The sequence below is a fragment of the Ictalurus furcatus genome, chromosome 13 (genome assembly GCF_023375685.1).
Source record: "Ictalurus furcatus strain D&B chromosome 13, Billie_1.0, whole genome shotgun sequence".
NCBI classification, from domain to species: domain Eukaryota; kingdom Metazoa; phylum Chordata; class Actinopteri; order Siluriformes; family Ictaluridae; genus Ictalurus; species Ictalurus furcatus.
The window spans coordinates 575,137-601,991 of NC_071267.1; the positions used below are offsets into that span (position 1 = coordinate 575,137).

The following is a 26,855-nucleotide window of genomic DNA, read 5'->3' on the forward strand; positions in this document are numbered from 1 at the left end:
ACTGCTTTTTTTTCATTTACATGTGCTGTACTTTTATGTATTTCAAAGAATGGAATGCCAGGCAGGAAACTAAAAAAAAGAGATGCCCAAAAGAGCACGCATCCCACCGAAGAAGATGAGATTTTATGAACCAGACCCCAGCTCACCCAAAGATGACCAGGATGGTAACTGAATCATTGCCATTTTACTGCACATATTTTAATTTTGTTTGTTCTTTCCTAATCTTATTTTGGATGATATTATGATAACAAAAATCTTAAATGGTATTTAGTTTTTAGGGTTAGGGCCTAGTGTAGTCTACCTGGTAGTCTAAATTAATTATAAATATAGTAAAAAGCTACTTGATTTGCAACATATTAAATCATTTTAACCTTATTATTAAATACTGAAATAAAACAGGCCTAGAACCAACCACTGTGCACCTGCCCATACTCGTATCATTTTCGGTCGAACTCCATAGTCATTTTGTCAACACAAGTTTTCTCATGCCTACTTGTGTGATATATTGTGGCATGAGAAAACTTAATGAATGTGAAAGTGCAATAAAAATATGTTGTCACTAAAATCAATGAATAATCATGATAAATAATCGAGATCTCAATATTGATCAAAATAATCGGGATTATCATTTTGGCCATAATCGTGCAGCCGTACTGAATTGTACAGAATACTGAAATTAATTCTGAATTCTACAGAATTCTGAGTGTGCAGAGTGCTGAGGTGTATTGAATTCTGAATTCTGAATTCTACAATTTCTCTTATTGTTCAGTGATAACTGCAGTGTCCCCAATCTGTGTTGAAGACTGCAGCCAAGTGACCAGCTGATTGATTTAGCGAGAGCCAAGATGAGACGAACCGAGACGAGACAAGACCTCCTCAAAAGGTAAAGCTGCCAAACATAACTTTAATCATTTTCTTTTTCTAGATAAGTGAACTAGATACTAGATAAGTGAAGTAGATACTAGATAAGTGTATTAGGTACTAGATAAATGAACTAGGCACTAGATAAGTGAATTAGATACTAGAACTAGATACTAGGCACTAGATACTAGAAAAGCAAGCTAGATACTAGGTAAGTGAATTAGGTACTGGAAAGGTAAACTAGCTACTAGAGAAGTGAACTAGATACTAGATAAGTGAACTGCCTGACATTTTTTCTCTCTTTTATGTGTCTCGCTCTGCCATTCAGCAAATGCGTTCCAGTCTGTTAAAAACTGCACTTTGCTCTTTGTTTTAGGGGTCTCTCTCTCTCTCTCTCTCTCTCTCCTTTGTCTCTAAATTAAGTTTCAGTTGTTCTATCTGTCTGAGGCTAAAACTACCTTTTTCAGAGAAAGCACATTCTTTAACCCATACATCATATTGATTCAAACATCCTTCCCCATAATTCACACACATAAACATGATATTAGGATCGACATATGAGCACCCTGTACATACCATAGGATGTGTCTCAGTATGTGCTTTGCTCAGTATGTGCTTTGCGTTTCACCATCCAGGCTCGTTACGTGTGCTCGAGCAAACCGTGCCCTCACTCCGTGGATTGTTTTATCTCACGTCCGACTGAGAAGACGATCTTTTTGATCATCATGTACGCCGTGACCATACTCTGCTTGCTGCTCAACATCTGGGAGATGCTCTATCTTGGACCGGGCACCATGTCCATGTTCAACCCCCTGTTGGCCAGAAAGCGGCGTGACGGCCCGGATGACGGCCTCGCTGCATGCGAGGATAACGGACACGGAGGATACGGCGGGTACGCGCCGTCCCGGTCGTCTCCTTCGGCACCGCCGGACTACGATGTCGCTGTGAAGGCAGAAATTCAATTCAATTCAATTCAATTTTATTTGTATAGCGCTTTTTACAATAGACATTGTCTCAAAGCAGCTTTACAGAAATATCAACATGGTATACCGATATTAAAGGTGCGAATTTATCCCAACTGAGCAAGCCACTGAGTGGCGACGGTGGCAAGGAAAAACTCCCTAAGATGTTTTAAGAGGAAGAAACCTTGAGAGGAACCCGACTCAGAAGGGAACCCATCCTCATCTGGGTAACAACAGATAGTGTGAAAAAGTTCATTATGGATTTATATGAAGTCTGTATGGCCTTAGGAGCAGCCGTAGTCCCAGCAGTCTGGAATTAAAGAAGATTTGAGCTCCATCCAGAGGCAGAAAGGATCTGGATCTCTAGTATCTCCATAAATTCATGTGGGGCTCGGCGAAAGGAGAGAGGGAGAAAAAAGATTATTATGACTGCGAAGTAGTAGAACAGAATCTAGTCAGGGTAGGCTTGAGTAAACAAATACGTTTTAAGCCTAGACTTAAACACTGAGACTGTGTCTGAGTCCCGAACACTAATAGGAAGACTGTTCCATAACTGTGGGGCTCTATAAGAGAAAGCTCTTCCCCCTGCTGTAGCCTTCACTATTCGAGGTACCGTCAAATAGCCTGCATCTTTTGATCTAAGTAGGCGTGGCGGATTATATAAAACCAAAAGGTCGCTTAGATATTGTGGCGCGAGACCATTTAGTGCTTTATAGGTTAATAAAAGTATTTTATAGTTAATGCGAGATTTTACTGGGAGCCAATGCAGTATTGATAATATCGGTGTGATATGGTCGCCATTTAAACAAAAGGAGGAGGAGGAGTCACCCAGGGAGCATCAGCAACAGTACGGAAGCACAGAAGACGACTTCGTCCAGGTCCAGAAACCAGAGGAAAAGAACAGAAAGGCAAAGCAATAGCATGACCAGAGGAAACAACGTGAACGTGAACGAAACAAGCGAAACAGAAGCAGAGGGGCTCGAGGAGGCAGCCGTGCCAGCAACAGCAAGTCGGACGAAGGGAAGCCATCTGTTTGGATCTGAGACGCAAACGGAGGAGATCCAAACGCCCCAACACCAAAGCTGAACTCGTATCACTGAGTCTGAGACCTATACAGAGGATTATCGGTAAAGACAGTAAACCTGTATCCGCAGGCCTCGTAAACACAGCCGGTGAAAGAAACATGCAGAGAACGTTTATGTTGTTTTTGTTTTCTTTTGCTGTCTCAGGAGAAGAGCAGCAGCGTGCGCACACACAGCATCCACACGCTGCTAGCACGAGGACTTCTTGTTATTGATTCTTTCTGTTAAAGCTGAGTTGCTGCTGTTCTTGTTTTCTTCTTCTTGTTTGTTTGTGCTGCTATTACGCGCCTGTAAGTTCTTGTAATGTTTTCTTTTCTCCTCATTAGATTTGAAACGTGGATTCTTTGTCAGAAAGTTCCTCGTTCAGCCCGGAGCAATAAAATACTTTATATTTACTGCTTGTAAGGTTTTTTTAAAATTTCCCCTGACGTGACGTTTCAGTTGACAGCAGGATCATGAATATTAATTTGGTGGAGCAGGGAGCCGGTGGCTGATTGGCCGAGGCGACCGGCACACTTTTTTAGCTAAAAGTATAAGTTAACGTTAGTTCTCATGATTTGTGGGCGGGGCTAGGTCTGAACACGGTTGTCACTAATCACACGCCGTGGTTTCGGACCGATCTCATCTAAGAGATTAGAGAACAGGTGCACACATTAGGTGAACGGACCAATCACTGGACAAGTAACTCGGGTGAAGTTCCCTTAACAGCAACCTCCGTGCATGTTTCAGATAAAACATTCAATCCACATCTACATCACGTATAGCGCGATGCTCAAATATATCTCTGAAATATCTGGAACGTTCCGTACGTCATGACAGGAGGTAGCGCCGTCTGAATTTTCTGAAGATCATGTGACGAAGAAAAGTAAAGTTGTTTACTTGTATGTGATATGTGAAGCTCTATTTGGAAGGGATTAGTTTTCCCGACATGTGAAGCTCCGTTTGGTCGGGATTAGTTTTCCAGAAATGTGGAGCTCCGTTTGGTCGGGATTAGTTTTCCAGACGTGTGAAGCTCTGTTTTGTCGGGATTGGTTTCCCATGTGGAGGTGTGTAGTGTAATTATTCCTATAGTATCTCTGGGATTTGAATCCAAATTCGTCATGTCTGTGATGGAAAACTAATCCCGTCTGAATAGTACTCAGATCTCTCCCTCAGTTTAGATCAGGAGTTCCTAAAGTTTCCGAGTCGGACTGTACAATGTTTAGCAGAGGTCTAGAGTAGATTTGTACCCAGGAGCTGCTGCTGTGATGATGAACACTGTCCTGGAGTCTCTCATGCCGTCTCAGGGAATTTATTTTTCTCTCACTGCTGTCACCTCTGGGATCGGAATGTATGTCTGTATTTCTGTAAATCTGCTCTGAGACTTTTTATTTTTTAAACAGTTTGTCTGACTGTTAGAGATAAAGAATCTCAGATTATGTCCTTCAATCCTCCGTCAGCCTTTTCAGCCTTTTACTTCTCTTAACTCTTAGTTCTGTGCTGCTATGAGCTAGTAAGTGTGTTTGACCGCAGAGTGTTCAGGCGCGTGGAGAGTCTAAATGAACACACACTGAGTCTTTTCAAGGTATAGAAAATACGTGTGTCCGCTATAATAAAGCATGGCAGTTGATCAGCTTATCAGAAGAGGTCATAAAGTGAATACATTCATCATAGGTATTTGATAGCACAGAGACACACAAACAGAAACTATAACCGAGTATTCCCCGTATCCAAGGTGTCTTAATAGCAGTTCATAATATAAGAGAGTACATGATATAAGAGAATTCCCTTCACTGACTGTACAAGGCCAGAGTCATCTCTCCCTGTCTGTAGAACATCGTGAATCACTTTATGGGGCTGTCTGATTATTCATACAAATCAGTCTGTGTATGAGGTCCTCGTCCGTCTGTCCGTCTGTTTGTTTGTTTATGAAGCATGTGATAATGTTTCAGACTGTAATGCAGAACTCCACACCTATAACTGACTGTAAAACTGTGTGTGCGTGTGTGTGTGTGTGTGTATGATTGTGTCTCTGAGCAGGTGAAGTGTAATGCAGCGTGCGGTAGCAGTGCGTGAGCCGCTGGGTGCTCTCATGCCTGGGCCCCGCCCACTGGAGGGGAAGTCCTTTTACCTAGATGGGTGATGATCATAGCCGATCATTACATACCCCCCCCTTAAAACAAGAGCTGTCCTCAGGCTGTAACATAAAGGAAACGTAACAGTGCCTTGGTGCCTGTGTGACAGCTGACATAAGTAGGGCTACAGAAAGCAGTACCATTAATCACCCCTTTTCCTGTTCCGCATAACTATAGTCCAACATTCTGCAACAAGAACAGCGTTTCCTTTTTTTTTTTTCAATGTGGATTGAATTAACATTTTCAGAACTTCACATTGTTTGAAACAATAATGGAACATCAAAACCTCAAGGTACACAGGCATTAACAGTATTTCAAAAACAAAGCAGTATGTCACAATACCCTATTAAGAAATGTTCGCTCTTGTAAGACAATAGACTGTCAAACCAATATAAGGCCCTCAGTGAGAAAAACTTAAAACATATCACTTCAATATTCAATTAGAGGAGCAAAATAAAGATTTGTCCACCTGTTAATGTCCCAGTTACAGGTAACCCTTGGTGTGTGCCTAGGGCGAAGGGTGTATGATGAGTGCGTTCCTGTGTGCACAGACTGTGGGTGAGTGAGGTGCACATCACTGTGAGGTAAGACAAAGTCAGGGTGTGTGGACATCGGCGTATTGTCCAAGGGAGCCTGGTCATCACTGGCTTTAGGTAACCCGCCGGCTTCTGGTTGGTCGGCTTGGACAGCTGGCAGGTTACACAGGACAGTACATACTTCTTAACATCACCCCGCATACCTGGCCAGTAGAGCCGCTTCTGTAAGCGCCCAAGTGTCTTGGTTACACCCAAGTGATCATGGAAGTATTTCAGCAGAGTGCCCCTCAATGCTTCTGGCCTATAGAACCGTAGATCCTTGTGTGGAGGAAGCCGGCAGGAAGTCCTCTTGTCCATAAAGTAAACCAGCCCGTCCTGAATACAGAAGTCTGGTGAATCCACACAGGAGCCGCTCTCCAAGTCAGTATATATTGATGAGATGACTTTGTCAGCCTGCTGGAGCGACTGAAGTCTAGTCTTCCAACACCATTAGTGGCTGGTGCCTTAGGTTTAATGAGCCAACTGTAGCGTAAGGTGGTAACAGGTCTACAGGTCCCGAAGGGTCACTGGTAGGGTTTTGCGAGAGAGCATCCGGAACTAGATTGGCCGAGCCGGGTCTATGGACAACCTCAAAGTCAAAGTCCTGCAGCCGCAAGCACCATCGAGACAGTCATCCTAGGGAGAAGGTCTTGTCATCAACCACCTCAAGCTATTGTGGTCCGTCACAGAGCCTGCAATGTACGGACGAAAATGTTCCGGAGCGCAAATTACCCCCAGGCACTCCTTCTCTGAAGTGGAATATGGGCGTTCCGACTTGTGCAGGGTACTGCTTGCAAAAGCGACAGCCCTCTCCAAGCCATCCTCACCAGTCTGGGTCAATGCGACACCAAGGCCCACATCACAGGCATCCGTGTGTACTGCAGAAGGCTTCTCAAAGTCAGGGAAAATTACTACTGGGGCACTGATTAGCTGTTGTTTTAAATAATCAAAAGACAACTGGCATTCAGTGGACCACACAAATGGGGCATCCTCCCTCATGAGGGCAATCATCGGCTCGGCAATACGGGCGTACCCTGAGATGAACCTACGGTAGTAACTCATAATTCCTAGGAATTGTAGCACATTTTTAACTGTCTTCGGTGTGGGAAACTGTTTAATCGCAGCCACCTTACCCTCGTCAGGGCCAAGGCCTTCTGGTGTCACCAGGAAACCCAAGTAGCGTAACTTTGGTGTACAAAAATGGCACTTAGCCAGTTTCAAGTAAAGGCCTGCATCTGCCAAACGCCCTAACACACTGGCGAGGTCTTCCAGGTGCTGGTCGAAGGTCAGTGAGGCGACCACAGTGTCGTCCAGATACACCATACAGCAATTGTGGGTGAGCCCTGCCAATACAGTATTCATCAATCTGTGAAATGTTGCAGGTGCATTTGATAACCCGAAAGGCATAACTTTAAACTGATAGAGCCCTTTGTGTGACACAAAAACTGTCTTTGGTTTTGTGTCTGGGGCCACTGACATTTGCCAGTAACCCCGTGCAAGGTCCAGCGTGGAAATAAATTTACCACGTGCCAAAAAATCCAGAGAGTCATCCACTCTTGGAAGTGGGTAGGAGTCCTTCACTGTATATTTGTTCACTTTCCTAAAGTCTACACAAAATCTTGGATCTGCGCCTGGCTTTTCGACTATCACAATTGGAGAGGCCCAGGGCCCTGAAGCGGGCTCAATAATGCCATCCTCCAACATTCTGGAAATCTGCTCCTCGATAATCTTTCTTTTTGCAGGTGAAGCACGGTAGGGAGGAAGACACACTGGCTTTGCGCCTGTATCCAGGGTCGCCTTCAGTGAAACCTGATTGACGACCACCATTGCCGTCAGTGGAGTATTCTTTGACCTCATTGGGCTGTTTCGCATCAAATTAACTGTGTGTGAACTCTCTGTCTGTTGTGCACTGGTCCCTGACTCTGTTCTCTGCTTACCTTCATGAGCCCTTTGAAACCTACAAGGCCAAGCACCAGTCCCACCTCTAGTGACCTCAGAAGTACCTGGGGTCTCCTGGCCTACCTTAGAAACTACAGCAACCCCTCTGGCAGCTTCAGCACTACCACTCTGCCTATTCTTCCTACAGTTCCCACAGTTGCGTGTGGTGACCCCCGGAGTCAAACATTTGTAGCAGTGCAGGTCCTGGCGAGGAGGTGTTGGGGTAATGGGGGCTCTACTAGAAGAAACAGGCCCTAATGCAGCATGTAGTTCATGGGCGGTCAGAAGTAGCTCTGTTAAAGTTGTAGGTGCGGTAGCATGAAGGGCTAGTCTATACTGATCAGAGACATGCCGGCAGATTACTTCAACCTGTTCTCGCTCAGAGGGCCGTTGCTTTAGTCACTTGAACTCAGTCACTAGGTGAGCTACAAAAGTGGGGAGTGGCTCATTTGAAGTCTGAACTCTGTCTAAAATCCCTCTCCATATTTTCTCTACATTGTCTGTAGGCAGGAATGCCTGTTGAAGGAGATCTGAGAAATGCTCCCATGAGAGTAGGTGTGGCTGCATGGCAGAATAACACTTCTGGGGCTCCTTTCCAAATAACCTTGTCAACTCAAGGAAGAACTGAGTGTCAGATAAACCAAGCGTTGTCTTGTACAAAGAAACAGACTGAAACCATTCTTCTGGGTCAAGAGATTTACCCCCATCAAACATGGGTGGCATAAGTCCAGGGAGATGGGCTGAATGAACAGCAGGTGTCTGTGGATGTAACAGCTCAGTGCGGTTAGTGAGAGTGTGTGTAACAGGGGTTGAGCTAATTACAGGGTAGGCATTAGAGGCTTGTCCCTTTGTCTGTTGAGAAGTCTGATGATCTTGGTTGGTGTGGCTAGCAAGTGTGCACGTTGCAGGGGTTGAGGTAAGTATAGGGTGTGCCCTTGTGTCCTGTCTACGTGAATGCTGAGAGGTCTGATCTTCTAACTGCTGCAGCAAGCTGCGTTGTAAGTCAACAGACATACTAAATGCCTATGTCAGCATGTCTACCTGTCATTGCAACTTATCTACCTGAGCAGCAAGAACGCTGAACTATAAAAGACCCACCATCCAAAATTTCAGGCGAATCCAAACTACCTTCATCATTACCACCCCCATATGTGAATATGTCAAAACGCTTAGCCATTGCAAGAGTTGAGTAAGAATCTAGGGTGAAATGTGGTTATACTCTTGCAGAACACCCTATCAATAATTAAATGAGAAGAGAAAAAAAATGCTTAACATTAGTTATATTAACATCAGTAAGAGAATGTATCTCAACGGACAGCAGTGATGATCCTAAGACACATATATAGAAGAAAAAATGTGTGCATGTATATATACATGTATCCCAAAATACCCAGTCACTGCATGTACTCCCAATAGCAACAGATAATGTTAAATCCAACAGTAACAGTTTAAATGAATGGGTGTTTACTTTTCTTTTTTTTAATCAACTGAACACATGCGTATTAAACACACGGTGCGTTTTTCTCTGCTCACGAAGTGCTGCTTAGCTCGTTTGTCCATAGAATCCAGACACAAAAGTCCTGCCTTGTCCTCGCCTCCACTATGCAGGCCAGAAGTAGGCGGAGCTCACCGAGGTGTGTCAAATCAGAAACGTGCCTTTCCTTTTCCAAAGTCCTGCCTTGCATGGATGGCTCTCTGATGATGCCGCTGCACACAATCTCTCACAGCAAAGTCACACAAACAAAAGTCACAAAAAGATCTCTTTTTTTAAAGTAAGAACTCGGAAACATGCAGAAAAACAGTGAGGGAAATTCCCTTCGAAAAACGTAGACGGCAACACTTAGAAAACCTATAGTGGCAAAAAAAATGAAAATTATCCCATGGTGGGCTTTCTCCTCCAACGCAGTAGTGAGACTTCGGTGGTTGCTAGTTTATCCCACCAGCATGCTCGGCAGCTAACTAAAAGTCCAGTATGAATGAAACTTCACTTACAGTTCACTTGCCTTATCAGCATCGAGTACTGCACCGAGCTTCATAAATAACCTTGCAGAAACATCAATTAGATTTGGATCACCGTCAGATCACATAGAACTCGATCAGGCGACTGAAAGCTTGGAGTCAACACTCCGCTACACGCTAGATAGAGTGGCTCCACTCAAAAGGAAAATAATTAGAGAAAAAAAATTAGCACCCTGGTATAACGATCAAACGCGAACCTTAAAACAGACAACTCGACAATTAGAACGTAAATGGCGTCAAACCAAACTGGTGATATTTCAAACAGCATGGAAGGAGAGCCTACTGAAATATAGGAAATCTCTTGGCGATGCTAGAAAAATCTATTTCTCCACCTTAATAGGAGACAACAAAAACAATTCTAGATTCCTTTTCAACACAGTAGCAAAATTAACTAGGAATAAAACCACTACAGAGAGAAACACTCAATCATTACATAGCAGTGAAGATTTCATGAAATTTTTCATCGATAAGGTTGAAAATATTAGACGTGAAATACAGGCCATTAAATTTAAACCGGACAGTACTGTAACAAACCCATTACATGACAATGTAGCAATATCAGATCAATGTTTAGAGTATTTTGCTTCGCTTAGAGAGACCGAACTAGCTACATTAATCTCTTCAGCCAATTCATCAACTTGCATACTAGATCCCGTACCTACATGTTTGTTTAAACAGATTTGTCCAGGAGTAATTGAACCACTTTTAAATATAATCAGTTCTTCCCTAAGCACTGGCTATGTACCTAAATCACTTAAATTAGCAGTTATTAAACCCTTGATTAAAAAACCTGATCTTGACCCGTCTCAATTGTCCAGCTATAGACCAATATCAAATCTCCCCTTCATCTCTAAGATTTTAGAAAAGGTTGTAGCAAAGCAGTTATGCTCGTACTTAGATAGGAATAACATTCATGAAATGTATCAGTCAGGGTTTAGACCTCATCATAGCACAGAGACAGCATTAGTTAAAGTAGTAAATGACCTTCTACTGACCTACGATCAGGGTTGTGTCTCTCTGCTTGTGTTACTCGACCTTAGTGCAGCTTTTGATACTATAGATCACACTATTCTCCTTGATAGATTAGAAAATGTTGTTGGTATTAAGGGAACAGTCCTCTCCTGGCTCAGGTCTTATCTGACCGATCGTTATCAGTTCGTAGATGTAAATGGTGAATTCTCCATGCGTACTGAGGTTACTTTTGGAGTTCCACAGGGTTCTGTTTTAGGCCCACTGCTCTTTACTTTATATATGCTACCCCTAGGTCAAATTATTCGTAAACATGGAATTAGCTTCCACTGTTATGCTGATGATACACAGTTGTATGTTTCAGCGAAGCCAGAGGACAGACAGAAGCTTAGTAAAGCTGAGGATTGTGTAAAGGACATTAGACATTGGATGTTAACTAACTTCCTTCTACGTAATTCTGATAAGACAGAAGAACTTGTATTAGGACCACGTGTAGCTAGAAGTAATCTTTCTGATCTCACAGTAACTCTGGATGGACTTTCTGTTTCATCATGTGCAGCAGTTAAAGACCTTGGAGTGATTACTGACTCCAGCCTATCATTTGATGCTCATGTAGATAATATTACTAGGATAGCCTTCTTTCATCTCAGAAATATTTCTAAAATAAGAAACATATTGTCACTACATGATGCGGAAATACTAGTTCATGCATTCGTCACCTCTAGATTAGATTACTGTAATGCCTTACTGTCTGGATGTTCCAGTAGGAATATAAATAAGCTCCAGTTAGTCCAGAATGCAGCTGCTAGAGTCCTAACTAGAACTAGAAGGTACGACCATATCACACTGATATTATCAATACTGCATTGGCTCCCAGTAAAATCTCGCATTAACTATAAAATACTTTTATTAACCTATAAAGCACTAAATGGTCTCGCGCCACAATATCTAAGCGACCTTTTGGTTTTATATAATTCGCCACGCCTACTTAGATCAAAAGATGCAGGCTATTTGACGGTACCTCGAATAGTGAAGGCTACAGCAAGGGGAAGAGCTTTCTCTTATAGAGCCCCACAGTTATGGAACAGTCTTCCTATTAGTGTTCGGGACTCAGACACAGTCTCAGTGTTTAAGTCTAGGCTTAAAACGTATTTGTTTACTCAAGCCTACCCTGACTAGATTCTGTTCTACTACTTCGCAGTCATAATTATCTTTTTTCTCCCTCTCTCCTTTCGCCGAGCCCCACATGAATTTATGGAGATACTAGAGATCCAGATCCTTTCTGCCTCTGGATGGAGCTCAAATCTTCTCTAATTCCAGACTGCTGGGACTACGGCTGCTCCTAAGGCCATACAGACTTCATATAAATCCATAATGAACTTTTTCACACTATCTGTTGTTACCCAGATGAGGATGGGTTCCCTTCTGAGTCGGGTTCCTCTCAAGGTTTCTTCCTCTTAAAACATCTTAGGGAGTTTTTCCTTGCCACCGTCGCCACTCAGTGGCTTGCTCAGTTGGGATAAATTCGCACCTTTAATATCTGTATACCATGTTGATATTTCTGTAAAGCTGCTTTGAGACAATGTCTATTGTAAAAAGCGCTATACAAATAAAATTGAATTGAATTGAATTGAAAGCCACATTTAAAGTTCACTCACTCTCTCTGGTGTCCAAACTTTTCTTTCCAAGTATGTTCATTCACAGTTCGGGCGCCAATTGTAAGGATCCGGCTAGATCCTCACGGGTTTCTCAGGAAAGTTAATAACTCAGCCGGACACAGAGTGAAAGTGCTGTTCTCCATTTATTACACGAAGGATACCATAGGTTTACGCAGGGTTACAGGTCAGTCATTAGAGAGGATTAACCGAGTGAAACATCCCAAAAATGGTACCTTACATGAGACCGCGTGTCAGCACACAATGTGGAGATCACGGAGAGAGAGAGCAGGGTGGCGACCATGCCCCCTGACCCCACATGACATCATCATAGCCGATCATTACAAAGTGTACAGAATATTGAAATGAATTCTAAATTCTGAATTCTACAGAATTCTGAGTGTGCAGAGTGCTGAGATGTGTTGAATTCTGAATTCTGAATTCTACAATTTCACTTATTGTTCAGTGATAACTGCAGTGTCCACAATCTGTGTTGAAGACTGCAGCCAAGTGACCAGCTGATTGATTTAGCGAGAGGCGAGACGAACCGAGACGAGAGGAGACAAGACGAGACGAACCGAGACGAGACCTCCTCAAAAGGTAAAGCTTTAATCATTTTCTTTTTCTTCAACTCCCTCTGAGAAAATGTCCAGTTTGGACAGAGCCGGTATTCCTCTGCACTCTTTTCCAACGTCCTTAATCCTAAAACACTAAAAACACCAGAGTAAGGTGAGGAAGGCTGAGTAAACTGTAATGCGCACCAAGGTTATTATAGTTTTGCATTTTTCATTAGTTTTTATTTTTATTTAGTTTTGACTTTATGTTTTCAAATTTCCAAAATCTGTCAAGTGTATATTTCATATATATTTGTTATATGATATTATTTCTGTTAGTAAGTGGACGAGGAGTTTTTTTATTTATTTCCATTAGAATGTGGAGAAATACATAAATGACATTGTTTTGTCGTTCTTTTGCAAACCTGTCACTCCGTCACATCCAAAATGGTGTATAATGAGAAAATACGACTGTGTCCCAAACCACACCTCTAATCATTTAGATCACAATAAATATATGAATATTTAATCAGATTCATGTGGAAGATAGCAGAAATGATTCCATGCGTTTTCAGTGTTAAACAACGCGACGATATATCTAGAATAAAATCCGGCAATAATTAGTTTCAGAGATACGCTCGTTTTAATTACACAGATCGTCACTTCTGATTGGTTCGTTATCGGTAAACACGGTTCATTTTCTCGGCGTGTTTTAGCCGTGCATGTTCACACACGCTATTCACTTTTCCAGCTGAGATTAAATGAGAATAAATCCACGTGAAAATGGGCGGAGTTTGTGTGAGGTATGCCGCTCCGTCAGACTGATGGAAAATTCCGTCTTTATACCCCGTCTCCATCAGTAAGAGTCATCAGTGGTATCATGCTGTATAAACACCTCAGTAACTAACACTGTGTACTTCTTATTCTAGAGGAAGTGAGGAAGTGAGGATACTGTTTACAACCTTGCTCTGGGATGTAGTGTGTGTGTGTGTGTGTGTGTGTGTGTGTGTGTGTGTGCATTTCTTATTGTTGAAGACAGTTTTAATTTGAGAAAGGAAAAGAGACAAAAGGGAAAGTTTATCGTATGACAGTATTATGTGTGTGTGTGTGCGTGCGTGTGTGTGTGTGTGTGTGTGTGTGTGTGCGTGTGTGTGCGTGAACACGTTTTTCTATTTACACACCCTTTGAGGACTGAGCTAGGACGCTGTTGGATAAGTGATTCATATCTGAGTTGTTGAGGAGTCCTGACTCACATCATCCTTGCTGTCTTATCAGTGACTTCATACGAAGGTTGTTGCCCCCACAGGCAGTTAGAAACGCCGATCTCAGCTTAAACAACAAACTCTAACGGAGCACGACACACATCAGGCCCTGGTTATGACTCTGATTTGATGCTGTTGCTAATAAATCTTTTATCTATTTTTTTTTATTAACATTGAACATTATATTTGTCAGAATACTTTGCGGTGGGATTTTGGGATTCAATCTGCAGCCTAATGAAATTAGTCGGTATAACTGAACGGCTCATTAGAGTTTGCTGGCAGACGAGAAGGAAATTTTGGATCTGGATCAGCTAAGAGGTACCAGGTTCGGCTCACTAGCGTTTCAGCGTGAAACCTTGTGGAAGAGTTCAGGATCTTTCTGAAGAACCATGGTGCGTGCCACAGAGATTGTTCAAGGATGGACACAGGATGGTGGTCAGAGATGTATATAAATCTACACATCACAAATGTAGATTTGTAAATACTAGATAAGTGATCTAGGTACTAGATAAGTGAACTAGGTTCTAGATAAGCAAACTAGGTACTAGATAAGTGGACCAGGTACTAGATAAGTGAACCAGGTACTAGAGAAGTGAACCAGACACTAGAAAAATGAACCAGGTACTAGAAAAGTGAACTAGATACTAGAAAAGCAGACTAGATACTACAACTAGATACTAGATAAGTGAACCAGGTACTAGAACTAGATACCAGGTACTAGAACTAGGTACTAGAAAAGCAAACTAGATAAGTGAATTAGGTACTAGATAAGTGAATTACATTTATAGTTATTCATTTAACAGACGATTTTATCCAAAGCGACTTACAAATGAGAAAATACAAGCAAAGTGATCTATCAAGCAGAGAACAATACAAGTAGAGTTACTGTCCAAGATGTTTAATTGAGTTCCAGAAGAAGCAATGTGCACAGAGTAGAGGTGTAAGGTATAATTTAAAAATAATCATTATTTTAGGGGTTGGTTAGGTGTTGACGGAAGAGGTGGGTCTTTAGCTGTTTTTTGAAGATGGAGAGATTCTGCGGTCCGGATTGAGGTTGGAAGTTCATTCCACCACTGAGGAACAGTTAGTGTGAAGGTTCTGGAAAGGGATCTTGAGACACACTGAGTAGGAACTACTAAGCGTCGGTCATCAACTGATCACAGATTGCGTGAGGGAACGTAAGCCTTCAGGAGAGAGTTGAGGTAAGGGGCGCTGTTCCAGACAAGGTCTTGTAGGTGAGTATCAAGGCCTTGAATTTGATGCGGGCAGCTACGGGAAGTCAGTGGAGGGAGATGAAGAGGGGTGTGACATGGGTTCTCTTGGGCTGGTTGAAGACGAGGTGTGCTGCTGCATTCTGAATCATCTGAAGGGATTTGATGGAGCTGGCTGGGAGACCCGAGAGTACAGGGTGGACAGGGTGCTAGTCCATCGCATGCTCATTCCCCCAGACTAAACTAATTTATTCACTTTAACACGATCCTTTGGTCAACTTCTGTATTCACTTTTGATTCCTTCATGTTGTTGCTGTTGTTGTCTTACAAAATTCTTATGTTACTAAAAATCACTGTTCTGTTCTACATACGTTCATCTTAACAGACAGCGAGAGACAGACAGAAATACAGACAATGACCTGTGTGAGAAGAGAGAGACACGCAGAGAGATAGACACACAGACAGAGAGATAGACACACACACAGACAGAGAGATAGACATGCAGACAGAGATGGACACACAGACCGAGAGAGATGGACACACAGACAGAGAGATAGACACACAGACAGTATTTTTGTCTGTATAAAACTAATGAGGATTTGTGAGTCACTGCTAGTTTTATATCAGTTAAACCACGTAAACAGTAAACATCACCCATGTGACAGTTTGTGTTCTTTCTGTCTGTTTTTGTTTCTTTCTCTTTGTGCAGTGTGGCCAAGTCACGGGTTCTGAGTCACCATGAGCTGGAGCTTCTTAACCCGCCTCTTAGAGGAAATTCACAACCACTCGACATTCGTGGGGAAAATGTGGCTCACGGTCCTCGTGGTGTTCCGGATCGTTCTCACTGCCGTGGGCGGCGAGTCCATCTACTATGATGAGCAGAGCAAGTTTGCCTGCAACACAAAACAGCCGGGCTGCGAGAACATGTGCTATGATACCTTCGCGCCGCTCTCGCACGTCCGCTTCTGGGTATTCCATATAATTCTGGTGTCCACGCCCTCTGTGATGTACCTCGGCTATGCCGTCAACAAGATCGCACAGTTGGAGGAAGGCAAAGAGGGCGTGGTTAGGAAATCTTCCAAGAGCAGAAAGTTTGACCTGGACAGACGTCAGAACCGAGGTCTGGAGGATGCCGAAGAGGACCAGGAGGAAGATCCGATGCTTTACGACGTGACCGTCGAAACGGAAATCCAGAACGACAGTACACCTTCGGATGCGACGGGAAGTGGTACGAAAGCGCGACAAGACGGCCGGCAGCGAATCCAGCAAGACGGACTAATGAGGGTTTACGTCATCCAGCTGGTCGTTCGGTCCGCTTTAGAAATATGCTTCTTGATCAGTCAGTACGCACTTTATGGTTTCGCCGTCCCGGGTCATTACATGTGCTCGAGCAAACCGTGCCCTCACGTCGTGGATTGTTTTATCTCACGTCCGTCCGAGAAGACGATCTTTTTGATCATCATGTACGCGGTGACTATATTCTGCTTGCTGCTCAACGTCTGGGAGATGCACTATCTTGGACTGGGCACCATGTTCAACCTCCTGCTGGCCAGAAAGCGGCATGACGGCCCAGACGACGACCTCGCTGCATGCGAGGATAATGGACACGGAGGATACGGCGGGTACGCGCCGTCCCGGTCGTCTCCTTCGGCGCCGCCGGACTACGACATCGCTGAGAAGGCGGAAATGGCGCCATTTAAACAAAAGGAGGAGGAGGAGTCACCCAGGGAGCATCAGCAACAGTACGGAAGCACAGAAGACGACTTCGTCCAGGTCCAGAAACCAGAGGAAAAGAACAGAAAGGCAAAGCAACAGCATGACCTGAGGAAACAACGTGAACGTGAACGAAACAAGCGAAACAGAAGCAGAGGGGCTCGAGGAGGCAGCCGCCGCAGCAACAGCAAGTCGGACGAAGGGAAGCCGTCTATTTGGATCTGAGACACAGACGGAGGAGATCCAAACGCCCCAACACCAAAGCCGAATTCGTATCACTGAGACTGAGACCTGTACAGAGGATTGTGGGTAACGGCGGTAAACCTGTATCCGCAGGCCTCGTAAACATAGCCGGTGAAAGAAACATGCAGAGAACGTTTATGTTGTTTTTGTTTTCTTTTGCTGTCTCAGGAGAAGAGCAGCAGCGTGCGCACACACAGCATCCACACGCTGCTAGCACGAGGACTTCTTGTTATTGATTCTTTCTGTTAAAGCTGAGTTGCTGTTGGTCTTGTTTTCTTCTTCTCATTTGTTTGTGCTGCTATTACGCACCTGTAATTTCTTGTAATGTTTTATTTTCTCCTCATTAGGTTTGAAACACGCATTCTTTGTCAGAAAGTTCCTAGTTCAGTCCGGAGCAATAAAATACTTTATATTTACTGCTTGTAAGTTTGTTAAAAAAAATTTCCCCTGACGTGACGTTTCAGTTGACAGCAGGATCATGAATATTAATTTGGTGGAGCAGGGAGCCGGTGGCTGATTGACCGAGGCGACACAGCACCGTCGAGGCGACCGGCACACTTTTTTAGCTAAAAGTAAGTTAACGTTAGTTCTCATGATTTGTGGGCGGGGCTAGGTCTGAACACGGTTGTCACTAATCAAACGCCGTGGTTTCGGACCGATCTCATCTAAGAGATTAGAGAACAGGTGCACACATTAGGTGAACGGACCAATCACTGGACAAGTAACTCGGGTGAAGTTTCCTTAACAGCAACCTCCGTGCATGTTTCAGATAAAACATTCAATCCACATCTACATCACGTATAGCGCGATGCTCAAATATATCTCTGAAATATCTGGAACGTTCCGTACGTCATGACAGGAGGTAGCGCCGTCTGAATTTTCTGAAGATCATGTGACGAAGAAAAGAAGTTGTTTACTCGTGTTGTTTTTGTTTTTCTACATTTATGATTGATAGTGTAATAGTGACTGACGAGGTCACTTTGAAAGAACAAAATACTAAATAATCTTTTTATTGAATTATCAGAACGTCCTCTCATTAGCATGGAAGCTAGTTAACAACATGCGTGTATTTGCTCAATACTGTGCTTAAAAACTCAACCCTGTTACTCGTTTAAGAGCAAAAAAGGCAGTAATGAAAACGTGTAAGAAATGTTAAGGGTTAAAACATTTACTGAACAATTAATTAAATGTTTTATCCGATTTATTCTATACAGGACAGTTAGCTTGTACGGTTACAGTATTCGCCCCTCAGTGTTACTCAGCGAGTGCGCATGCTCCGTTCCGCCAGGGGGCGCGCCACACTGACCCACTACTACATTACGCTACACTGCACCTTGTCGAGGCTCAATCCCAAATCAATCTCTCTTCGCTATCTTCACGCGCTACATGAAGTCTGCAGTAACGGTTTCCGCACCCTACCTAGTGCACTAGATGTGTGATTTTGGGATTGAACCGCGGAGGACATTTCGGAGGGGATTTTGAAAAGCTTGTATGTTTATAGAGCTTTGTTCAGGAAGTTAAACGCTTTAACTGGTTTAGCGTTAAATGGTTTAAACCGCGATTTATTTTCTGTTATTTCCGTCTCCTCCTGTAATTACAGCGTTCTTGTAAAAGGTGAGAGCGAGTTTGATGATATTCTTTACATTTGCGTCGCAAAATAAGCGGCGTTTTAGCTAAGAGAGCTAGCGGCTACACAGCAGAGGTACCATAACAAACAGCTAACAATAATAATGATAAGTAAGAGTTATTAACCGTGTTTAAGAATGCATTGTGTGCTATCGGTTAACTCCTGAAAGTTTAATGCACTGTTTTCTGTTCATGTGATTTTTCTCCGCATGCATGGGAAGTGTTTATACTGCACGTGCACTTTAGATAGAACAGCTGTTTATCAGAATGTAATATGATTATTATTTACATTTATATTTATTCATTTAACAGTCGATTTTATCCAAAGCGACTTACAAATGAGAAAATACAAGCAAAGTGATCTATCAAGCAGAGAACAGTACAAGTAGTGTCACTGTGCAAGATGTTTAATTGTGTAAACCTGTGTGTGTGTGTGTGTGTGTGTGTGTGTGTGTGTGTGTGTGTGGAGTTTGCATGTTCTCCCCGTGCTGCGGGGGTTTCCTCCGGGTACTCCGGTTTCCTCCCCCAGTCCAAACACATGCATGGTAGGCTGATTGGCGTGTCTAAAGTGTCCGTAGTGTATGAATGTGTGTGTGAGTGTGAGTGTGTGTGTGATTGTGCCCTGCGATGGACTGGCACCCTGTCCAGGGTGTACCCCGCCTCGTGCCCCATGCTCCCTGGGATAGGCTCCAGGTTCCCCCCGTGACCCTGAAAAGGAGTAAGAGGTATTAGTTTAATCGGGATTAGTTTTCCAGACGTGCGAAACTCTGTTTTGTCGGGATTGGTTTCCCATGTGGAGGTGTGTAGTGTAATTATTCCTGTGGTATCTCTGGGATTTGAATCCAAATTCGTCGTGTCTGTGATGGAAAACTAATCCCGTCTGAATAGTACTCAGATCTCTCCCTCGCTTTAGATCAGGAGTTCCTAAAGTTTCCGAGTCGGACTGTACGATGTTTAGCAGACGTCTAGAGTAGATTTGTACCCAGGAGCTGCTGCTCATGCCGTCTCGGGGAAGTTATTTTTCTCTCTCACCGCTGTCACCTCTGGGATTGGAATGTACGTCTGTATTTCTGTAAATCTGCTCTGAGACTTTTTATTTTAAACAGTTTGTCTGACTGTACAAGGCCAGAGTCATGTCTCCCTGTCTGTAGAACATTGTGAATCACTTTATGGGGTTGTCTGATTATTCATACAAATCAGTCTCTGTATGAGGTCCTCGTCCGTCTGTTTGTTTGTTTGTTTGTGGAGCACGTGATAGTGTTTCAGACTGTAATGCAGAACTCAACACCTATAACTGACTGTAAAACTCTGTGTGTGTGTGTATGATTGTGTCTCTGAGCAGGTGAAGTGTAATGCAGCGTGCGGTAGCAGTGCGTGAGCCGCTAGGTGCTCTCATGCCTGGGCCCCGCCCACTGGAGGGGAAGTCCTTTTACCTGGATGAGGTGAAGAGTCACTCGTGTGGTGTCCTCACCAAGCTCATCATCCGCCTCGGAGGGGTAAACATCACTTCCTGTACTAATCAGGGCTGCGATGTGAGGCAATATATGATATAATGTATAGAAACGGGATACGATACTACATAATATAACGATATGATATGATTTAAACTATACAGTATGATGTAATACGATGCGATACGACATGATAAAATATGATCTGGTAGGTTATGTCTGCGTCACATCCCCAATACAGCGACATGGGTTTATATCCTCGACCCCTAGATAGGGGACAGAGTGCGCACTCCGGCGCAGTATCTCAAGGATCTTTTTATTTTCAACTTTTCTTTTTTTTCTGTTGTTTGTACAGAACGTCGAGAGTTTCCTCTACAAGGACGTGAACGTCGTCATCACGGGAAACAGGGACGCCCTGACTGACATCACGGCTTCGTCGAGAAAGGTCAAAGGTCACGATGTGGCTCAGCGCCCGGGAACCCCGAGAGCCCCGGTGAGCGTTGGTTAACTCGTTACAGACAGGAGACGAGTCATTTGGATCAAATGAGGAATCGGTTGTTCAGAACGAGTCGTGATGAATCACATGCTGCCAAGTGATTCATGAGTTGAATTCGACACATTTCTGTGTGCAGGTGTGCGGAAGCCGAGGAAAAGCCTTGTTGGAGAAAGCCATCCGCAATAACGTACGCAAACGTTGCTTTTAGACATTAAGTACTACTCCAGTGTGTGTGTGTGTGTGTGTGTGTGTGTGTTAAACGTGTAAATAATAAATACTGGTGTGTGTTGTGGTGTGTAATGGTTTCAGGAGCAGTGTCAGGGTGGTGCGTTATCCAGTGCTGCTCGCTACTGGGGGGTGAAGATCGTGTCTGTAGACCGTATCCTTTTATTACACCAAATTTATATATTATATACATACTATTTATAAATTTTACATATATATATACACACACACACACACACGTGCGCATACTTGTATATAAATCAACGTTGCAGTGTGTTTATAGTGACGGTAGGTGGAGCTGTTTGAACGTCTGATATAAAACAGTCTCACACACACACACACCCACACCCACACCCACAGTGCCCTGTATGATGTTTCTCTTTAACTCAGTTAATAACTCAGAGTTTATGAAAGTTGTAGAGGAGCTGAGCTCACACCGCTCCACTCACACACACCGCAGGAGAGAGGTACTGCTCACTCTCTCTCACACACATTTAATTATTTATTTATTTATAAAATGTCTGTTTTTCTTTAAGAATTGTCTTTAATCTTAATTTTGTAAAATGTATATTTCCTTGTGTATATAAAAGTTTTTTATTTATGCCTTTGTTTACTTTTCCCTCATGGAGTCTTAGTTTGTTGTTTTTAATGCTATATTGCTTTGTTTAAAAATGTTTAATAACTGTGTGTGTTATAAAGGAGAAGAATTCGAGTGAATGTTCGAGTGTACGTGTCGTCAAAGGTACTGAGGGCGTCTGTTATTATTATTATTATTATTATTATTATTATTATTAGCATTATTGTCTGTAGGTGTGAGTGTACAGTTTAAAACATTTCTTCTGTGTGTGTATAAATATTACCCATGATGCAGCTGGCAGCCTGAAGGTGGACTTTGTAAAGGTGGAGGACTCGAGCAGGTGAGCGCTCGCTCCACTAACACACCACGTCTCCTGTAGAGAGAGAAACACACACCAGACACACGTACAATAAACACCAGCGCCTGCAGTTACAGTATAAATAGTGGCGATGCAACTCTTCAGGAGAATGCCCGTTCACCAAAAGGTATATTGAACTGTAGGGGTTGCTAATATCGGGTGTGTGTGCGTCTGTGGGCGAATCCTCTGGTCTCATTTCTTGGTCTTTTTTGGGACTGTGGAAGCCACGATCATGGTCTCTACAGTGTACAATAAAGGTGTGCCGTTCTGGGTTTTGTTTTTGTTTTTATCCGGTCTCATCTCCCAAGGGTCGCATTTCACTTAATTGAACAGCATTAAAGCTCCATTTGCTTCATTGGGTAAGTCAGACGAGCGCTCCGGTGAGGACGAACCCCCCACATGAGGCCTTTTAGGGTAAATGGGTATCTGTTTCACCCCCTGCTACGCCACGGTGTTAACGGAAGCTATTCTTCACCGTTATTAGCTAACGACGTGCTATCGTGTACGAAGGCGCGTTCGCGTTCGTTTCAGACGTGTACACCGCACTGGATTCGAGTTGACGTTAACCATTAAATAAAACTTTCACATCTTAAAGATTGTTCGCTCGTTCTGATACGTTACCGTTTCTATAGTAACAGCTCGTTCGCGGGGACGATTTTAAAAAAAAAAAAAGAATCGTCGATGTTTTGTAAGGAGGCGTTTATTTATTTATTTATTGTTTACGGAAGGAGTCTACAGTGTGAAAAGTCGGCGTCTTTTGAGTAAGTGCACATGCGATGCTTTTGCTCACAGGAAGTACAGGCCGCTGCATGGCCAGCGTCTGGATTTCCCCATGCTGAGCTACACAAGAAGATTCAGCCCTTTTGAAAGCCCTGCCCCAGTGCAGCCTGGGAAGACGAAAGCAGACGAGCTCGGCAAAGATCAATCCGGGTAAATATTTATGCAGAAATAAAGCACGACGTTGAAATTCTTCTTCTTATGTATAAGTCTGTAAAACGTGTCAGTTCCTGTTCTCACTTACGTCATCGCAGCTATAAACATTCTTCCCTCCCCCGACCCTCTCTCTCGACGCTAATAGGACAACCGCAGTCTTCTGTCCTGAAGATGTCGGAAGACTCTGTTCCAGCCGTACCTCTGATTTCCTTAATTGTACATCACGGTAATTTTTCTTTCTTTCCTCACAGAAAAAGTGAGGCACGGACCCACAGTCAGGAAAAGCCCTCGGCAAATCCTTCCCCTAAAATGTCACGCAAGAAGAGGAGCTCGGGCTTCTGCGAGTGCTGCCAGATAAAGTACAAGCATCAGGACGAGGTGAGCGCTCGTCACACCGCCCACGGGTCGTGTAAATAACGTAAAGGAAGTGTTAAACGCTGACGCGTAACGAAGGTAAACGCTGTGAAGCTGTTTCGGATTAACCCTAATCTCGTATTTTATTGCTGTTCTCGTATGCAAGTGGTAAAGGCGGGGCTTTAACTTTGACATAACAAAGGGGGAAAAAGAGGTTTCAGGAATGAGATGAGCAGGAAGTGCTGTTTGTGCTTCTTTTTCTGCAGTCACATGGTGAAGGAGGGCTCTCAGAAGTTTAAGTTTTTCAATATTTAGGCACAATTACAAACTAACGATGGTTCTAACCCTGGCCCCGCCCTCAATTTCTTTTTCAAGTAATAAAAATCCATCAAAATTTTGACCTTTAGTTTATGATGTAAATGTAATAATTTGTGCAGTAGAGCGTGACTCAGTCCGTGTCCTCCATGCGGGTTTGTTTGACTAGCACTTGCAGTCGGATGTTCATCGGCGCTTTGCGGAGGACGTGAATAACTACGCCGTGGTGGATCAGCTGGTGGTTGCCATGGAAGCTGTTTTCTCGGGATGTAAAGATCCGCAGCTCGACGTGCTAACGACGAGGTGAGGCGAGCTTTTTTTCTCTTCCCACCCCTCAGTACTGTAAAGATTGTCTGTAAAGGTATCTCAACCGTTTTTTTTTCTTTCCTCAGGTTGTCGAGTGGCTCCGTGGCGCCGCCGTCTGAAACGGTGCGATGGTGTAAAAGTGAAACGGAACCCGCAAGCAGCGTGGAAAGCCGACAAGAACGTGTTCGTGACTCCCCGGTTCTCCATCAGGAGCCTCAGGAACCTCGTGTAGATGCCCCTCCTCACACTTCCTCAGCGAACAAACTAAATTCGACTACAAACCACGAAACCTGTATTCCCAGTCCTCACCCACAGGACGCTCTTATTTCAGACAGTAAACCTCTCGAGCACGCTCCTCCTTCTCCAGACGTTCACGAACCAAATGCTCTAGAGGAGCGTGCGGAAACATGCCCGAGAGCTTTACCGGTCCGAGAAACATCACTAAACGAACAACGAGGTTCGTCAACTCCCAAGCGGCATCAAGATGACGATACCGTGCATGATCTAGCTGCATGTGCACGGGTAACTGAAAGGGAACGGGAACCCCTGGTAGATCCCACCTCTTGCTCTCCATCCTTCTGCTCCCTGCCATCGACCGCAACATTTTCAGAAGGCGTGAACCCCAGGAAGCGCAGCAGATCCTTTACCCTCAGCCCAAAGGCCTCAAAGATGAGGCGGACTAACCTGTGGTCTGATCCAGCCACTCAGAACTGTGGTGTCAACGTCAGATTCGACGACGTACACAGACACGTGATCGGCGGACGCACAGAGGCTAATGACGTTATTGCACGTAAGCTCGAAACCGCAGAAAAACCATCACTCGTCACCACGGTAACTCCAGAGGATCGCTGGTCTTTCCAGGACGATCAGCAGGTCTCTGAAACGTATCCAGACGCCGCCGCCCGTGACGTCTCGTCGGAACTCGGTCCTCCTCAGCTGTACCCTTTCTTCCACGACGACGTCTACCAAAATCGGCTGCCGTTCCTTGACCCTCCTCAACTCGCCCCTAGTGTTCCCTTTCCTTCTGCGAATACGACCTCCAGCGCTTCACTACCGTCTCCGTCGCTTTCGTCCACCCGCATCGAGTCCGCGCTTGTCCCGGACACGTTTTCCCCCGCTTCTTCCGAATCGGATTGGGATTCCGGCCTCCTGTCGCGGTTCGCGCCGCCAGTTCACCTCCAGCCCAAAGGGGGTCGCTGTGAGCTGGACTTGGGTTTGCTTCTACAAAGTTCGTGCGCCGGGACGCAGGACGGAAGCTACGCGTCGCACCTGTGTTCCGTGTTGCAGCCCGCCGTTGCAGTGGGAGATCCGAATACCATCTACTGGCCGATGGAGACCGTGGACAGGCGGATAATTCAGAGCCTGGGAGTGTAGATGGAGCGCAGTAATAATATTGATCCAAATCCTGCTGACGGATTTGCAGAGCAGCAGCCCTTAGGACACGTTAGACTCTCCTGGGGGCGTAAACATGTTTGCTAGGTTCAAGGTCTGCTTTGTAAACAACCACCACACCGAAGGTTCTTGACGGCTGTAGGTGTACAGCGCGCTACGTCGCACTCCGTCGAGTCATAGCTTAGGTTTGCTTCACGTTGTGTTAGCCTGTGAAGTGTCGTGATCTCCTCAAAGCATTTATACTTGAGAGCCTTATCATGCTAGCTAGCACACATAACTCGGGCGTTATTGAGCATTAGCGTAGACTGTTCAGGAATACGCTCTCCACATCTTCTCTGCCTTTCGGTCATCATAAAACGTCTTTTCACGAGCAGCGCCCGGGAGAGCGCGTATTTAATGAAGTACCGCTGCGGGGGGGGGAGGGGGGCGTCAGGCAATTAGCTTAAGTGCTGCACCTGGACGTGTTCCCGCTAATACGGTAGTGGATAAAGTGAAGTGGAGTCAGTGCTGGACTCCTGGACAGGGCAGAGAGGAACGGTGACCGGGGAATACGTCGGCGTAAACGCACCGGATTTTTGAGGAACTTTTTTTTATGAAGCTCTACACACACTCTTTTAAAAATACTACTGCTATTTTTTTTGTTTGTTTGTTTGTTGTTTTTTTTTGCTGTCAATCAAAAGTATTTACACAAACACTTTGGCCGCAGGCGTGAAATAAACATCTGCCGAATCTTTTCTGAGCTTTTCTTTCTTAAGCTGAATCCACCACGCTGAAGGAGCAGGACCACTCGTCACGCGTCTCAACACTGTTTTTACTTTTTTAAACTTTCCACATCATGTCTTTAGGTTTATTTTGATTCATTTAATTAGAAATTTTATTTTATTTTATTTCTTTTTGTCTGGGAATCTTTTATGATGTTCACTAAAACTTAAACCTGGGTTGCTTTTATGAATTAAAAAAAAAAAATTTGCTCAGTAAGAGTGTGTAGCTTGACTCATTCACTAAGCCGCTGGCTTGAGGTGTGTGTGTGTGTGTGTGTGTGTGTGTGTGTGTGTGTGTGTGTGTGTGTGTGTGTGTGTGTGTGTGTGAGAGAGAGAGAGAGAGAGAGACAGACAGACAGACAGACAGACAGACCGAACGACCGACCGGATCAACCAGAGGTCACACATCTACATTACAGTAAGAAATTGATTATTTATTTATTTAGATTTAAGCTTTGACTGTTTGTTCATTTCCCAGAAGGAAGTCATCCTCGGAATGAAGCGCTCTACATGCGGTTCTACATGGAACCTTTTAAGAGTTCCACTTAAAGTCCCCCTTCACGCAAACCTGCCGTACCTTAGTGAACTAGTTATACAGAGCGTTTAAATGTTTAACAAGAGCCTTTCACTGACGCATGGAGACCCTCTGATGGTCTCCAGCTGCTGCTGTAGAGCAAGACACGCCCCTGGGGGCGGGGCATTTCTCTTCTGTAGATGAAGGTGAAGTTTTGACTGGGGCCGATGTAATGAAAATGAGAATATCTGCAAAAACTTGTTTTTTTGTTGATGTACTATGATTTGGTCTCTCTAACACTTGGGGACAGGTACACAAGCTCAGAAACAGATTTTGATTTCAGGGTCACGGTGGGGGTGGGGGGGGGGAGTGGAATTATGATTAGAAGA

The 26,855-nt window shown here is 44.1% G+C and overlaps 1 protein-coding gene across 2 annotated transcripts; it reads left to right on the forward strand.

Moving 5' to 3' along the window:
* The first annotated feature begins 17,616 nt into the window (after positions 1–17,616).
* Positions 17,617–26,625, forward strand: dbf4b (DBF4 zinc finger B). Of its 2 annotated transcripts, none has more exons than XM_053639938.1 (12): positions 17,617–17,730; positions 20,127–20,280; positions 20,591–20,728; positions 20,868–20,918; positions 21,041–21,110; positions 21,359–21,423; positions 21,656–21,698; positions 21,828–21,873; positions 22,684–22,821; positions 23,076–23,202; positions 23,663–23,796; positions 23,886–26,625. In XM_053639938.1, exons 2-12 carry the CDS (start codon positions 20,137–20,139, stop codon positions 25,171–25,173), a joined length of 2,244 nt encoding a protein of 747 aa, XP_053495913.1. In that variant the 5' UTR covers positions 17,617–17,730; positions 20,127–20,136; the 3' UTR covers positions 25,174–26,625. The 2 variants fall into 2 exon arrangements, with proteins under 2 accessions (XP_053495913.1, XP_053495914.1); XM_053639939.1 differs by lacking the exon at positions 17,617–17,730 and adding an exon at positions 18,138–18,772.
* Positions 26,626–26,855: the final 230 nt, after the last annotated feature.